Below are 17,899 nucleotides of genomic sequence, written 5' to 3'. Positions count from 1 at the left end.
TCGTTCGTATATTTTTCAGCAACGCAAAATTAATTAATTTGAAAAAAATATTAATTTGTTAAAAAAAAAAAAAATTACATAACGAGACCGTCGACGAATATTGCTGCATTTATCCTAAATGAAAAACAAAAATATACACCAATAATTCTAAGGGAAAATATTTAAAAATAAAAACAATTTGTGTGAACAAACGTATTGCCAGTAAGCAAACGAATGTTAACCCGTTATGAATACAATGTGGATCGCGAAGATTTGATGTTAACCTGTCAAATTCTCACCACCCATTCTACATAATTGTCCACGGTACGGTTATGGCATTTTCTGAGTTGAAAATTGGCTTTTGAACGTCGTGACAACCGGCTGCGGTCTGTCTTGTCAACGCCGTGAGTGGGGGGTGGATGGGAGGCTCGGGTATTGTTTGATCTTCTCGGCAGCTCTCATATACGATATATAATTTATTAAACCGTGTTAGGTGTACGTCGTTACGATGTGTTGCACTATCCGCGCTAATTGCGTTGGGGCGTTAAATATGTATTTGCGGTGATTGCGCCGGTACGTTGGTTTCGCCATGCCGAATAAAGACTCGCCCGTCGCCCCTAAGACTTTGGTCTCGACGTCGTCACCGCGTTGTCGATACGGCTTAACCGCGAGGCGCCAGTCGTCGCGGCTAGGCCGTTGCGGTGCTTCGAAGCTTATTATCGCAATACACGTGCAAATATTAAGATCCGGACAAGGTAAGGCGCGGTAAACGTAACGATGTTTGTTGGACAGATTAATAATTGTATATACAAGCGGCGGTAGTTGCTCGTTTTAGGCGGCCACCAGGCGCTGTGGGGTCTACGGCGACGTTATAGTTTTCCGGTGGTAGGTTTGTACACCGAAACTGCACACACACATAATATATAACTCTGCACAAGCGTGGGTAGCGTTATTATTATTATTATTATTATTAGTGCCGCGTGTATTATGTACCTACCCCAAAGAATACAGAGAGAGAGAATATAAAGTAGAAAAAGTGTGTTAGGAGAGGAATAATACAAGTATATAAACCACCTATATGATGGTAAGGGAAGACCCTCCCCCCTCCGGCAATAATTTCACATCGATGTCGTTAATTATTTATGCCCCCATGTATATTCTGTATGTGTGCGTGTGTAATATATGCTTCCAAACCGTTAATTTACATATAAAAATATTGTACGTGTATATAATATTTTTAGTATACAAAATAATAATAAAACAGAAAATAACTAAACCAACATAAAAAAAAAAATAACATTAACGTACAAACTCCGACGAAAATTATATTTTAAACATTTTACTGAACGATTTTTTGTATCCATTATTTTAGTATAAATATAAAATATTTATGAAAATAGTTAAAATATGTATCAGAGCTGGTTTAATTCGTAATGGATATTGTAGGTAAACAACAAGGTGTATTACGAATTTTATGTTACATTCTATTGTCAGTGTATTACAAACGTCCAACTAGTTTTCTTGGCTCGGACACACATTTTATATTAACTTTTAAAAAGAACTGGATATCTTTTTATTTTTTTTAATTTTATTTGAAAATATTTACAATTTGTATTAGTATATACAATACAAATAAGAACAAAAAATGAATTTACTAATGCGTTGTTATGATGGCTGTCACACACTATTCGTATAACTAGGTTACGCTATTATTCTTAATTCCTAAGGGTGTATTGTTATCAAGCGTGTTTTATTCAGGGAAATCAAGAAGTCTAGTGTAGACGCAAAAAGCGTATAATGTCTTGTAATCGAATTTTCTTTTTTTTATCTTTGTGCTTTTATCTTTTTATCGTTTCGCGTTACAGAATTTTAATTTCCAATGAGTTACGACGACTCGAAGCTTTTATAGTTGTTGACTTGGGTTTCAGATTTTTACTTTCCGCAAGATTAAATTCAGTATTTTCTAGTGGAACCACAGAGTGAGACATTTATTCCGATGGTCGAATATGTAATAGAACGTTTAATGGCAAGTCAGAAAGCGCTCGTACATTTATATATGTATGTTATTGCATCGCAAAGAATCATTTTGCGTATTAGTGCAGTCGATAAGTTGTGTTGTGAACGGGACCTGGTGGTTTCGCCGTTAAAATTGATACAATTCTGGTTTGGAAGTAAAATAAAAAACGAGAAAACTAAGTAACAATCGTGTTATTGTTATTGACGGCTATAAATAATACCGTTTGACTGTTGATGGTTATTTTTTTTAAACAATATTTTTTAAACAACGGGGAGAAATTCGGATTTAATGATAGAAGCGAAGGAACACGAGAGGTCCATTAATTGGCCGATTGCAATTCGATTCCGTAACGCTTTATTGGTTTGCGGTTTATTGTCGCGTTTGGAACAAAGACTTAATTAGCTATTGTTTTTTGTTTTTGTAAATCGTATATACCTGATTGTTTTAGTTGGACGCTATCGCTTAATATGTTTCACTCTTGTGACTATGCCTGGCTTTGCACCATAATGACAATTTGTATACTTTAGTGTAGAGTTTAGAAATAATGACAGATAGTGCTTATTGACGAAACGCTAGGAGTCGTTGCTTTATTGGGGAAAAATGGGCGACAAAAATGCATAGTAATTTCTGAGAGAAAAAAATAATACATTTATTCTATAATTTATTATACGCTAATTAGCAATAGGCACATAATTTCAGTTTGTAGTGCAAGTAATAATGTATCGATACGTATAACCATAGCAACATTTGAGTGGGGATTCTTCCATAAAATTCTGTTTATGATTGAAAACGTTACCACGGGAAATGAGATCACTAACATTTTCGTTAATGGCAGTTTAAAATATTATTTTAAAAGTATATTATAATATAGTACATAGTAACGATATAATATTTGAACAATCAGAATCGTTATATTTTTAACAACATTTCTGGAATAAAAAAAATTATGAAAAGAATATAGGGCAATATTAGTTTTTAATAATAAATTAATCGTTTTCCTGCTGTAGTAAAAAGCTCAACGTTTAAGTTTTTACTTTTCTAAATAATTGAAATCACTCGCATGACCTCCATTATTTTCATTATTATCCATGCGTGTACTCGATGTGTTGTTGGTTTTTTAAAATCTACTAATTTTTATTTTCCGAGTTGCCGGAAGAAGACAAATGACACGGACGCGAGACAAAGCTCGTGGTCGTGGTATTTGCTCGTCACAAATAAACATTGCTAAGCGTTTGTTTTTGTTAGCGTTATTGTCAACGTGACGCTTGATGTTGATCGTGGTGACAAACCAGCGGGATAATATGTATGTATAGAGAGATACACGAGAAGAAAGAGGTTTCGGATCGCGAGACCGTCGGTTAAGTAATTTGCCCGATGGGGGTCTGTTCGTCTTTTTGACGAACTGTGCAGTATTAGCGCAGAGGGCGGTCGCCGTCATATTGTGTCCTTTTTGTGCTGTGTGCTGCCTGCAACCATATACAAACGGCCCGGCGGCCGCTGTCGTTTCATGAATATTTTACCCAACGTCGACGATGGCGTGGATAGTACGAAACGGTCGAGAAAAAAAAAAGTATATATTATATTGTAAAAAAAAGAAAGCAGAATAAAAAAAAGAAAAAAAAAATACTCGAATCCACGACCCTTAAACTTAGCCGATGTCGGGGAGGCTGCGGTGGCGGCAGAAACAGCAATTGTGTGAAATATGTTTCTATACTGGACCCCAAAAAAAAAAAACCGTACCCGACACCGGCTCTCTTTAAACACCAGATAGTTTATATACGTTACCAACAACGGTACTAACGGAATTTATGTCCCCGAGTTCCGGTATACGGCGGTGGAAAATAATATGTATCGACAAAGGGGGAGGACAGGTGTTAGCATTTTTTTCACGGTTAACGCCGGAATCCCATATTTAATAATTTGGTAACAATATACAAATATATTATGGTACACTCAAAAAATAATATTTAGTAAAAAAAAAAACCAATCCTGGTTTCCTATCCAATAATTTACCCACTTGATACGCTACGTTTGGCATTGTATTTATGCTCAGAGATATTATATTTTATCAAATAACGTTGCATTGGACACTTTAAATAATATTGCTTAAAATATTTGTTGGTCGAAATATATATGTATGCCATTTTACCTGTAATTCTAAAATATATACCTTATAAAATAGGCTGCATTCAATATTTTCCATTAATTCTGTGTAAAAAAAAATTAGGTTTTATCAAGGTGGGTATTAGTGAATTATTAAGTTAAAGATAAGTCAATAGATATCTTAAACGCCTCTTAAGTCATCCTCTTAGTTATAATTTATTTGATTATGAATTTAAATTTTTGGTTATCTCAATAATAATTATATTTAATACATTTTTCTACTTATACATATTTTATTATTTAAAAATCAAAGATAACTCGGGGCATACAAAATAGGTAAGGACAAACTTTTCAAATTAACTTTAGTTAATTAATTCATACCGCAGCTAGTAGTTACCTGAAAATGTCGTTCAACATAACTAAGTTAATATGAGTGCAGCATAAGAAATACACTATTTAATACATATTTTCTTTAGGTGACACCCCGGTAAGTATATACTTCTTCTTATGCTTCATATTATGTAAATGGCCAGATAGCAAAATTCTACTTCCACAAATCTCTAATAGTCACGATTTCTTTATTAACTATTCATATAATGTACTTATGTACCTCCATGTATTATCATTATTATTATGCTTTCGTTTTAATTACTTTACCATTGTAATAAAATACATCATATGAATTGTGTCACTTTATGTGTTCAAACTACGCATTATTATGTAATTGTTTGTACTATTTTTTTCCATAAAAAAACTAAATTATGTATTACACATAATGCAATGTTGAACCTTTAGTGATATGTTTAATATTAACACGGTTTTAATTATTTCATCGCTACACAACAACAAATGCTACTGGACAAAGCGTATAAAACGTTAATACTTTCATCAAAAACGGTTTTAGAATTATTACCCCGTCATATTATATAGTCTTTTGAAAATCACCAAAGCGGAAATAACTCCCAAAAAGGCCAGACAATATATATATATATTTATAACAAAAGAAATATTTAAATTATTTGGATTAAATTACTACTCGAAAGCTTTCAATTATATTTAATAACACTTAAGTAGTTACTACGATATTAATTTCATATAACAAATGTATTGAAAGACCAAGGAGTAAAACCACTTTACATCAATTTTCCTTAAATTTTTTTTGCGAAACACCAAATTGAACAATTTGTCCGAAGTTTTTGGATAAACCTTTCATATATATTTTACACGTTGAAAAACTTTCAAATTCGTGTTTCAAGTTTGTGCTGTAAAGTGGTTTTACCCCGGGACTCTTGAATTATTATATTTAGAATTTTTGTATGTGTTTTTTTTCTGTAGATAAACATTAATAAATTAATCTTTAATATTATTTTATTTATTTGCTTAAGCTTTTTGTTTGTTTAAAAGTATACCGAAGATACTTATAGTTCCAATATCGTCATTATCTAATCGTTTTGTTCGAAAATATTGAGTTTTATTTTGTTTTTTACGTAGATATTATCAGGGTTCCGTAACGAAATATAACGTTATGAACTCAATTATTTCGTTTACCAAAATAAAGTTCACAGAACATAACATAATATTAGTATATGTTTGGTGAACTTTATAATGAATAACTTTTTACATTTTTTAGCTCCGAGAACGTTATAACTAAAAACGTTATATCTTTTTTTAACCCGAGAACGTTCTAACGAGAAACATTTTAAAGTTATTTGCTCCGAGAACGTTATACCGAATAACGTTATAATTTGTTTTACCCCGGGAATGTTAAGACGAATTTTTCTAAGTTAGGTTAGGTTAGCAAAAATAGTGATCCAAAACTGGTTATCGACCAGTCAACATTTTAAGTACATTATTTTTTATCACTAGTTTTGCTAACCTAACCTAACTTAGCAAAATTCGTTTTAAAATTCTCGGGGTAAAACAAATTGTAACGTTATTCGGTATAACGTTCTCGGGGTAAAAGAAATTATAACGTTATTCGTAGTTTACGTTCATAAAAATAATTTTGAACTAAACAAATAAATAAAGGTTAACGGAACTCTGGATATTATTAATTTTGTTGGACGTATATTTTCCTTTGGTTGTTTGTTATTCTTTACATTATTATTATTTGTAAACCACATACGATATTTTATGAAATTTAGCTGAAGTAGGTTAATTATAATATCCTCGAAAATCGTTATTTTACGATGCACATAGGTTTTACTCTTTTTCTTCTCCCATAGAAATAAAGGCAAGCGTACCCCAGTGTACAGCCACAACTATTATGCTTTTTATGCTATATATTTCTATATTTTAACCAAACCCACATCCAAATTTACTCTAGTAAACTGTGACTTAACCTTAAATCAAAATTTAAACTTAATTGAATCCATTTTTAACAAAACTCAAGAAGATATAAGATAATAGGACCCTGCTTCTATTTTAAGATGGCGAGTTTCTCGTTATCTATTTCCACGTGGCTCATCTTGTCTACGCATAACTGTTATATATAAGTAAAATTATAATTAATATCAATTATAATGGGGACGGACTGACAGCAGAGTAACTTCTATAGCGTCTCACGCCTCAAGGTATTTTTACACCTACCATCTATACTCTATAGAATCGTATCGAAGCGTTTGTTTCAAGTGATTTTATCATTTTCAGTTATAATATTGCTGTGACATTCCCGATACCTATATTTTGTTGGCGCCTATTGTGCTGTCTTTTTTTTTAATAGTTTTTATTTAATTATCGTGTTTATCTTTATAAACAATTTTCCTAAGCAAAAGTATAATCTTCTGCATTTCCAGTTTGAAAACAAATCTTTTAATTATACCATAGTATAAAAATCAAGATAAACAAATTTTGCAAGAATAATTATACATAAATTGTATTCTCTAGAGAATAATACAAGAAGTTTGTCAATATTTAATGTTCATCCATTTAACAGGCGAGTATTTTGAATTCTTATATGCCGTGTCACATGAACATTCAAATATTTAAAAACTAAATAATTCTTCATACATCACATTACTAGTAGGTTTAGTATAATATTTTAATGAAGCATTAAATCTGTATAATGGTAAGTTAATTTATTAGTTAACATAGCTATATTATATGTTATGTAGCTATATTCGTGTACAGTTATAATAGTGTCAACTATTAGCAATTATTATTGTTATTATTATTGATGTATAAAACGTCACAGAATCAATTTATTAAGTTAGCTTTAAAATACTTATTCATACAAATTTAGTATGTTATTGGCCACGTCTCTAATTTTTTTAAAGATTATTTTCATAAGATTAGTTTTCTCTTAGTTGGTCGCTAATACCAGTTCCAAACTAAAAGATGTCATCAACAGTAACCGATTAAATTGGCCGTACAACTTGTATTATGACGGTAATTTACGACTATGGACGCTATTGTAGTAGATTCCTTTTCTTTCGTATGTATTGTATTTCATTCGTTTTTTTTGGCTCGGATGTTACTCATAGTAATTAAACAAGAACAAGTGGTGGGGAGTACTGTTTAATGAGATGAACCATGTCCTGCTAGTGGGATTTTTTTTAGATAGAAGAGAAAATGCATTTAAAAACATGTTACTCTACAGTTATGCTTGCCAAAACTGACCCAGCCAAAAAAGTTCATGAAAAAGTATTTGCTTGCCTAAAATCTTTATTGTTGTGGTTTTTATTAGATTATTTAAAGAGCATTGATGTCATTTTGAGATAACAATAGTTTATGCTTATGAAATTTTTTTAGATAGCATACAAAATGCATTAAAAACTCACAATTTAATTTTAACTAATTATAATTAAAGTAGCTGTCATAATAGTTAATTTAGAGTTTTTTGTAATTAAATGTTTGTTCTTCACTTTATTGTAACGCCGCAATTATGTGAAAATATAAAATGCTACAAAGAATAAGACAAGTTATTATGATAAGAAAATAATTATTAAAAACTGGTTATTTTGGTAACCAGTTTTGAATCGACCAGTCAGCATTTTTAGTAAATTATTTTTTAAATAAAAAATGTCAAGAAAATATATACGTTATTACTTTTAATTTCAAAAGTTATTAGAACTAGAATTTACCTAAAAAATAAAAGCTTGAATATTGTTTTAGTTTAATGACTTCATGTTCATTAATTCTGTCTACAATAAAATATAAATAAAATGGCACTCATATTAAATTTAAATTTGTTAATTTAAAAAAAAACAGAGAAAATAAGTTACGTATGCATAATAATAATTATTCGCAGTGTGAATTTGTATCTAAGTTATATAACTATAGTCTATAAACGCGTTATGCATCTGTTTATGTATGTTTTTATGGGAATTTTTATACTAAAAAAGCGGTCGGTACATCCAATAATAATAAAAAGACTTAAGGCGTCGGGTGAAATGTAGATTTGGTTATTGTTTTCAAGTTAATATTGGTGAAATAAGGTTTTTGAAAATAGAGAATATCTGAAAACAAATCTAATTTTGTAATCTTTTATGTCTGATTCTGTCGATGAAAAATCCAATGGTCACATTGTTTCTTACCCTTTTCAAAATAGTATAACATGTATTATGTGTATTGGGTTTTCTGTTGAATTGATGTGCAATCCCTTCAAACAAAAGGAGACAATCCTATCATTTTTATTTCACAATTCATATTTGTACACGTACATACGTTATATCAGGCAATGATATTAAACAAATTACTTTTTTAAGATACAAATAAAACAAGTCTTATTCAAAATTCATATTTATTTTTTAAGTTGTTAGTCGGTTGACTCATTGCCTAACGTATGTATGTATAAAAATGTTTTATTTTAATATTTTGTTAATATATTATTTTAAATAATGTGTTTTGAAACAGATTATAAAAACATTACATTTTAATCATATTTGTTTTTGTTAGAAAAAATAATCATTGAAAATAACAATTTTTTCAAAACAGTTTTTAGGTTATTTAGTTTTAACGAAAATAAATTATCATAGTTAATGAAAACAATGAATTATTAATAAATGTTAAGTTATTTTTATGACTTTTTTTAGTCTAGTGGGTAACTATTTAAATTATGTTTATCATTCACCAGTAACAAGTGGTCGACTTTGATTCAACGTTTTTATGTGTACAAACAAAATTTCGTGATGTTTTATTTTTTTCTGGTGTTTTAAATATATAATTATAGACCAGATTAAATCATATGTTCTACAAATGTTGATATTAAAATGTTTTAATGTAAAATATTAAAATTCTTGGCGTTTTTCAAAACATTTTTTTGTCGACCTTCAAACATATAAAGAATTTGACTTTAAAAATATATAATCGAATTGATTCTTGGAAACGCAATAAGCTGGTAATTATATTAGTAACAAAAAACTCGTTATAAATTAAAAATGGTACTTTTATTTAGTCTTTATTTATTTAAATTAGCTGTCATATTACTTTGGTTGCCTGTCACGAAAGACATAAAAAAATACAGTAGTCTTGCTTAGTACAATTTATAATGTTATAAAAACTTCTGTAAATACTTTATTTATTGGGAATGTTGCAATCAAATAAAAAACAATAGGTATATTATAATGTTAGAGCGATTGGGGTTTATTATTTAACTAATCAATAAGGTATTGCATGAATTCATTTAACATCGTTAAATAAATAATTTTTTTTTTTTAAATATTTTAAAACCAGCTCTTCATTAAATTAACTATTTGTGTACATCAAAATTCCATCTGACGGTACTTGAATAAAACTATCATAACTTGTTTTATAGTTGTTGAAATCAATTAAAATTTACCGAGAATATTTTAGTAAAAATAAATTTCATGATGTCAACTTTTTATTTTTAGTTATCTAACTAGGCGACTTCTTAATAAAGTATTGCCATCGAACGGCAATATTAACATTAAAATAAATTAACTCTGAGTGTCTAACCCAGATTTATAGATAAGAATGCAAATTATAGCTATTATTGTTTATTTTGCTTAAACCAATTGTCTACCTATTTTCGAAATTTCAGCGAAGTTTTTTTTCATAATTAAAATATTAATATATGCTCTCAAAAATATTATTACAATTTTGTCAGAATACTAAGATATTAGCTTAATAATTATGACAAATATTATAAGTAGGATTAGCTTACACTGTATTAGCTAAAACGTAGGACCACTTGGTTTAAACACTTACAATTAGTGAAAGTTTATCATGACATGCTACTATCAATATTTAAAGCGACTCATTACGAACAGTTTTACTAGAGTAATAAGATGAACATTATAATACATACATTAAATACATTTACTGTAGATGGTGATTTAGCACATATAAGAGAACTAAAACTTTGCGAAGAGATTATATTTTTCATATAAAAAATTATATTTAATGTATTTAATATTATACAGATCATATGACTATCCCCATTCTTAAGTACGGTGTGGATGAAATATATATTTTCAATATTTTCTTACTTGATTGATTAATAAATTGTTTGGTACTACTCCGCGTAGGGCCTGATTTAGCGAACTAATGACCGTGGATCCTAACTTCCATCTGGGGCCCTAAAAATTCTTATTAGGCAATCTCGACTACAAACCATCTATATCTAGAAACTGTAGCTCCTAGATTAATTGCTGTAAGCCGAATTAGTTTTGTTAGTTATCATTATAATTTTTCTAAGCCCACAAGCTATTTTAAATATTTGTTGTTATTATTTTATTTATTATTGCAAACATAGTAAAACGCATGTTGTATTCTGTTTTTGCAAAATGTAATCAGTAGATTTAACTACTATTCGATGGATAATTCTACTTAACGTGTGTTAGGCGATAAGTTGTAAGGCGAGGCAAAATGTCGCTATAATATCCCAGTGACATAAAAGGGTCTCGTGATTTATGGACGTAGACGGACATGGACGGTGTTGACTTAACTTTGACCCTCTTAAGTTTTACCATGACAAAAAACAGCTTTGTCCGATAATAGCTTATAAAAGAAAATTATTCGTCGGGGCCAGTTCAATAAATTAAGATATCTGTCATTCGTAATCCGTCCGTGCTTTTTTGTGGAAACCAATTAGAAATGACTGAAAGATACACGATTGTGCGTCTCTCTTAAGTACTGTGTTTCTGTGCTATACTAAATCTGTTTTACCTACTTTAAATAGTAGTTATCGTTTCGTACGATATCACCGTATGCGCATCTCACTAGTTTATAGCTTTATAGATTTATTCGTGCTAGAGAAATATAAATTAAAAACAAATGCGATTCTCCTAAGAATTTAATAATTTTATTCATATTAAAAAAGTTATCTCCAAACAGTAACACTATTACTCGTGATGTTATTGAAGGATAAAGTTCTTTAAAATAAGAATATTCTTCTGGGAATTATTTAACAACACTAGTATGATTAAATAATACATTTTTTTATATATAACTATGATTATTTTGATGATTAACATTCTCTTTATTTTCTCAAACGAATCAATTTTTTTGTATTTTATAAATTTTAAAGTATTTTTATAATGTTATAATATAATATGCTCACCAAAAGTATTTTTTAAGGCTAAAGTTAAAACACTTTTTCCTTTTCCTTCAAAATTGTAAAACAAATACAGATTTGCAGATTTAACTAGTTTCTACTGATAAATTAGACTAAATCATTTTAAATTCTAGAGATTTTTTAGATATTATGTTCTAGTCGAATAACAGTAAAGTTAGAAAAATATTTTTGTACTTTTTAAACCTGTTATTTCATCAAGTATTATTTTAGACGTTTTCTTATTAACAAATTTGAAAATTATTCTATGACTGTAGGTAGATTGTATTGTATACAACTAATGTAAAAGTAGTACAAACTTAAAAAGATCTGTTTTTACCATTTATTTTTTAGTGGATAAAACTATAAACACTAATAACACGTGTACGAAGTCAACGTTGTTTTTTTTTTGTTTCCACGGCAATAATAATTATTAACTTTTATAGTTATTTTTACGGATAATTAAGCTTTTTTTTCTCATCAACCTATCAGCTAACCTACTTAATCCCGTTGTACTTCTTATTTATTACACTGATGTGGCTTATATTTCTATCGCAGCGATTATAATACAAATTAAACAGATTTCTTTAGTTTTTTTAATTTAGCTATTTTATTAATTATTTTGTCACCTACCTTATAATAATTATGAATATTTCTATCCCTATATTATACTGAACAATGGGTGATGTCAATTGCTTGACAATTTGTGAACGGTAAGTTCGTTATATTATTTCCCAGAATAGAGTAGATATAATGTATTCTATCAGCGATGAAAAATTACCGGAAAACTGCCCTAGTACCCAAAATGAAAAGGTACAATTTATGCGAGTCCGCCTGTAGGTATTGAATTAAATCCTAAACAAATTTTACAAAACATTCAGCGCGATGCGGTCTGACACTTTACAAAATACACAAAGAATGATACATGATTTAGTAACTAATAAATGCTTGCATAGGGGTCGTGCTACGGTCTACACGAGAATCGAGAATATAATTTCAACACAATACGATTAATAGATAGGATTCGTTGAACAACGTAAAATAGGAATATTCTGGGTTGCAGTTGGTACACAAACAACTATTCCAAAACAGATTTTTTAAAATTCCTATCCTATATTATTAGTTGTTATTATAATCAACAAGCGTATTGTTATTATAACTGTCTTTGTATAGACTGTATAGAGGCTGTATCGCCATTTCGGTCGACTTATAATGCGAACTACTAATGACCTAATCAAACAGTTTATTAAGCCGATATATCGACTTCTGTCGAATGATACGAGTCACGAAATTTGGACTCTGATCAGACTTATACAATCGAGTATGTCAGCCTTTTCAAATCCCATCCGTAGTTTTACTAAATTTATACGATGAAAATACATTTATATTAAAAAACGCTTTAATAAAGTGTTGATTAATATTATAATTATAATATTATTTATTGAATAATACAAAAAATTAGTAATAGCATTTTTGTTTTGTTAGAAAATCCTCTAAAATTGTCTAAAAATAAATTCTAAAGTGAAAATACAATTTATCGTAAATTTTACTGGTATTTACTGGACTTTCGCCATCCGAAAGCGTTTTTGGAAGGTAATTTTTTTACTCTTTAGCATGAATGATAGTAATACATCTTACAAACTAATGCGTGTTCTCAAACGTTTAGTTTGTTTATTCTTATGATCGGTAATAATATTTTTCAATCTGTTTACATATTCCTAATAAAATAAGGTTGTTTACAAGTATTTTTAGGCATAAATGCTCGATTGTCCCAGAGTCTCTTAAAAAATAAATATAGGCTATTCATCTTTTGATCCTGTACTCTTTGAGTACTTTTGATATATGTGTGTTTGCATACTTCATAATATATGTATAAACTCTACATATAAAGTTCTATCTGTAGGACTATGACCTTAAGAAATGTCACTATCTAGTTATTAATTAACTTTTTTTTTATGTCAAAACATTTGCTCACTGTATTTTGTTACATATTCAATATGTCATATTGTAAATGTCCAAATAAAAAAGTCTTACATTAAATCTATATACATAAAAATGAATGTCTATTTGTCCTTTATGCATTAGTACACCATTCATCCAATCGCCATGAAACTTTGGGAGGTTGTTGAGTACACTTCCATGGTAACCATGGTAACCACGGTACTCGAGCGAATGGTAGGTGATGATTAAAGGAACAGGCCGATTCTGGGGACGCTATTAAACATTGGAACTGGATCTGGGACTGGGACCCTTGAGTCTAAAGCTCTACAATATAGAACCTGGAGTACTGAGTTTTTTTAAATCTTATTTATAATTATTTTACTCAGCCCTCGCAAACTTAATCCCGGGCAGGGCCGGATCCGGAGAGCTTGTATAAAATCAAATTAACAAAAAGACTACGTATAACGATTAGTGTATAATTTAGTGCTTACCGATCGTAGTGAGTATAGACAGGCAGTACAAGAATGACGTGGCCATGTTCCATTCAAATCCAGCGTCCACGAAATCGGCACTGCCGTCGCCGACCGCACTGCCCGTATGGTAACTGACCGCAGCCGACTCGATGTCCATTTGCTGAGTGAGCCTCCGTATCAAGTCTTCCTGGAATCGATTCAACTCCTGAGCCGCCAGTCTAGTCCAGTTCTCCCGATACAGTATGTTCAGGTTGACCGTTATCTCCCAAATGGATTCGACAGTCCGAGCTCGGCTCTCTTCGCCGGCGGCTGTGGCTGCCAATAGAGCGGCTGTCAGGTTTTGGCCTCCGCCTACAATATTGGCCGCCGGCATGAGCCCGGCTAAACGCACCGGCCCGCCGTCGTCGCCGTTGTCAGCGTCGCCCTCGATGCTCAAAAAGATCAAGGCACCCGCAAACGTGTAAGACACCAAAAGGGCGCAGACAAACACGTTTTTTGCGCAGCTCTTGTAACATTTCCGTTTGGCGTGCGCCACTCGGGCTCGTTCGACGCTGTCGTCGTCGCTGTCACAACAGAAACAACCCTGAGTCTCGTCCACCTGGATCGGTACGGTCACCGCCGGCCGACCGTCGTACGACACCGGGTAACCGGTAACGGTGGCCGTCGGTGTATTGGAGTTCATCGAGTAGCCGTACGATGCTGGTTGACCGCAACATGCCCTTTCCATGATGACCACCGCCGCGGTCACAGCTGATAACTTTTGTATGAACGCACCATCGGACAGTCACTGCTAGTTTAACTTACACGGCACATTTCACATGAGGCGGCTACCTACAAATCAAATAAACACACATTTATTAGAAATGCTGTTCTGTTCAATTTGGAACAAAATGGTCGTTCATTCGAGACATACACATTGTAAGTTTTAGCAAAAAGTGGTACATAAAAAGTAAAGATTACTTTTTCGGTACACGGTGATTAATTCAACCTGCTGAAGACACTATGTAGTTCTTTGTTTAGTTAAACAATTGATTTTTTTTATAAAGTAGTGTTCATTTTTTTTTAAAGCATTATTAATTTAATACTAAAAAATTAATTTATAAGAAAAGAAAAGTTTTTTTATTAAAAATAAATTGTATAGAATTCTTTGAAAAAAAAACATGTTTGTTAGTATTTTTCGTAGGAAAAATACTAATAGAAGTGTTTTTTCGTTATCAAACTTGTATTAAGTTAAAGTAACGATATAATAATATGAATTTGAAATGTATAAATTGATTTGTCAGACCGAGCTCGGCTGCTCAGCGGCGGCTGACAGGTACTTGACTGAGGCCAAGCGGAGCAAGACAGATTTGTTTTTTTATTTAAAGTGTTTTTTTATACAAGATTATTAGATACTAAACTTAGCTATTTAATCATTAATAAATGTATACTCTATACATTTCCATTTATTGTTAAATCCCTTTTTTCAAACTATTATTTAGCTACTATTAAGTAGTTGTATCTACAGAATATTCAAAATTTCATAAATCAAGTTTTTTTAATAATTATATTATGAATAAATTACTTAAGTACAACCTTTTACGTTTTTATCAAACGATGGTTTAAAGTTTTTGTCTTTTTTTCAGTCAAAAGTCAGTTTTAAGGAGAAGGATTGGATAATCATGACCAAATTAAGACTAAGAGTTGATAACATGTGAGAAAGTCAGTATTGTTAAAAAAAAATTGTTATAGTTAAAAAATTACATTACATTTTTTTTTTTTTTAATTCCCTTTGGTGCCTGTATGTAATTGATTATTTAAATTGCTCTAAATATGTTATGAGTTTATAAATATTGATTAAAATATCTTGGGTAATACATTTTTTACATTTTTCTGAAATCCTATAGTGTATATTTTAATTAACCCTACTTGGTCTGTAACTGCATTCAGTTTTTAAACCGACAAGAATATTAACGATAGTGGAATTTTGTGTACCTATATCTGTATTAGGAGTGGGACTTAAAAAAAAACAATGTTTACAAAAGAAAAAAAAATCTATTTTTAATTCTCAAATTTATGAAGTATGAATAATCAAATGTCTCAATAAAAACATAAAAAAATGTTTTTTAAAATCAATACTGAACGAAAAAATTGATAACGCTAAAAATGATCCGAATTAACCTTGTTTTTTTAACTTTATAGATTTTCTAATTCACTTTAAATATTTCAATTGAATCTTTTTAGAAAATATTTCTAAAAGATATTATGCTTACATAATATATGCAAATTATATTTAAAATTAAATATGATAAGACTGTTATTTAAAAAGAATGACGGTTTATGCGAACATTTGAATTTTCGTCGTTCCTCTTTTAATCTGTATAATCGTTTCTACCATATATATTGTGCGATAACAAAGTTCAATTACTCGGTAAGAGACCATTTAGATGTTTGTCAAAACAAGTATTTCGAACTTCTTTAGAAAAGCTAATGAAAGAAAAATTGTTCTCCTTTGTAGTTTTATTAAATAAATTAAACTCCGAAAAAAATTAATGAGCTACATAATTCCCAACAAATCAGGAAACTTATAAAACATAATTATTATAATAAGTTATACATTATATATTGTATGTTTTGTGTATTACATAAAACATGACGAAAGCTTGTATTTTTTAACTCTAATTGACTTACAAAGCTATTACGCTCAGGATTCTTTAAAATATACAATTATGTTACGAAGGTTAAAGTAAAGATTGAAGTTTAAAATGCATAATACAAATATTTACATATTTTTTTATTAATACGGAAATGAGACGATAAGACATTAATAAATAAACCGATGTAATTTTACTTAACGTTTTTTTAATCGTCTACACTGTCGATTTGTGTACTTTTTTTTCATCGCTATTAATTTAATATTTCGACATTATGCGTAGGTACCACAGGAAAAACAAATATACAAGTAGGTATTATACATCCTTAATAGCCTCCGGTCATATTATACTATTCAAATGATAATAATAAAATATACTACTTCAACAACCGTTCACTTTGTCGTGCTTTAAAGTGCTCATGATTTATTATTTTTCTAAAAAAATTGTAACAAATAACTCACTTGGCTAGATGTTTCTCAAACATGATTCAATGTATTATTGTATTTAATTCTATATTTATAAATATAACGATACAATATTTTGTATAAGGAATACACAAATTAATGCATTATTCTACATTCTCATCCACCTATAGTAAAATCGAACACACAATCCGTTCTGAAAGAATATTAATTCAAATTACTTTTTGAACTATTTTATACTTTCTTAAAACAAAAGTGAACATACTATTAAAAGAACTATGCTTAACGTTTTCAAAAAACTATTCAATTTGATTATTAAATATTAATGTTAGATTTGTTGGTTTTAGTTCTGTAATAATTGTGTTTTAGAAAACTGCTTTAATATTCTATAGAATATACCTATGTATATTGTATGTATAAAATTAACATAATAATATTTTTATGTGTAGATTTTTATAAGTTGTTTTTTAATAAAATCTATACTAGTGTATAAATGTTGACAAAAAACCCAAAATCAGTAAAATCGACCCCCTTGATTTTAAAAAGGGTACGGAAAAGTCCACTAAACTAAAGACTCCCTTCTTTAAATAGAACAAAAGCTATCAGAAACTGAATGATGAGAGTACATTGAGAATGAGTTCAAGTTTATTTTTGTAAGTCTTGCTCAAAATTCGAAAATCCACAAAAATCGAATTTATTAATCATATGAATAATACCAACTAAACAACTTTTCTTTGTCTTTTTTCAAAAAGTTTATTATGTTTATCTGGAGTTATCTTGGAATGAACACTGTATTTTGACTTTTTTACAACTATAAA

General features: G+C 29.9%; 1 protein-coding gene across 4 annotated transcripts in view; it reads right to left on the bottom strand.

Moving 5' to 3' along the window:
* Positions 1-17,899, bottom strand: part of LOC126837892 (uncharacterized) — a 153,754-nt gene that overhangs the window by 16,918 nt on the left and 118,937 nt on the right. For all 4 annotated transcript variants that reach the window (XM_050571863.1, XM_050571867.1, XM_050571866.1 and 1 more), the window contains one exon: positions 14,045-14,857. In XM_050571863.1, coding sequence (XP_050427820.1) covers positions 14,045-14,753 — 709 coding nt within the window. In that variant the 5' untranslated portion in view covers positions 14,754-14,857. The remainder of the gene's footprint in view (positions 1-14,044; positions 14,858-17,899) is intronic.

Source organism: Adelges cooleyi, unplaced genomic scaffold (genome assembly GCF_023614345.1).
Source record: "Adelges cooleyi isolate 19-005CV unplaced genomic scaffold, UGA_ACOO_1.1 ACOO_flye_CR_arks_rails_tigmint_CR_PRNA_30, whole genome shotgun sequence".
In the NCBI taxonomy this organism is placed as follows: domain Eukaryota; kingdom Metazoa; phylum Arthropoda; class Insecta; order Hemiptera; family Adelgidae; genus Adelges; species Adelges cooleyi.
This window is presented reverse-complemented; position numbering and strand designations above follow the sequence as displayed.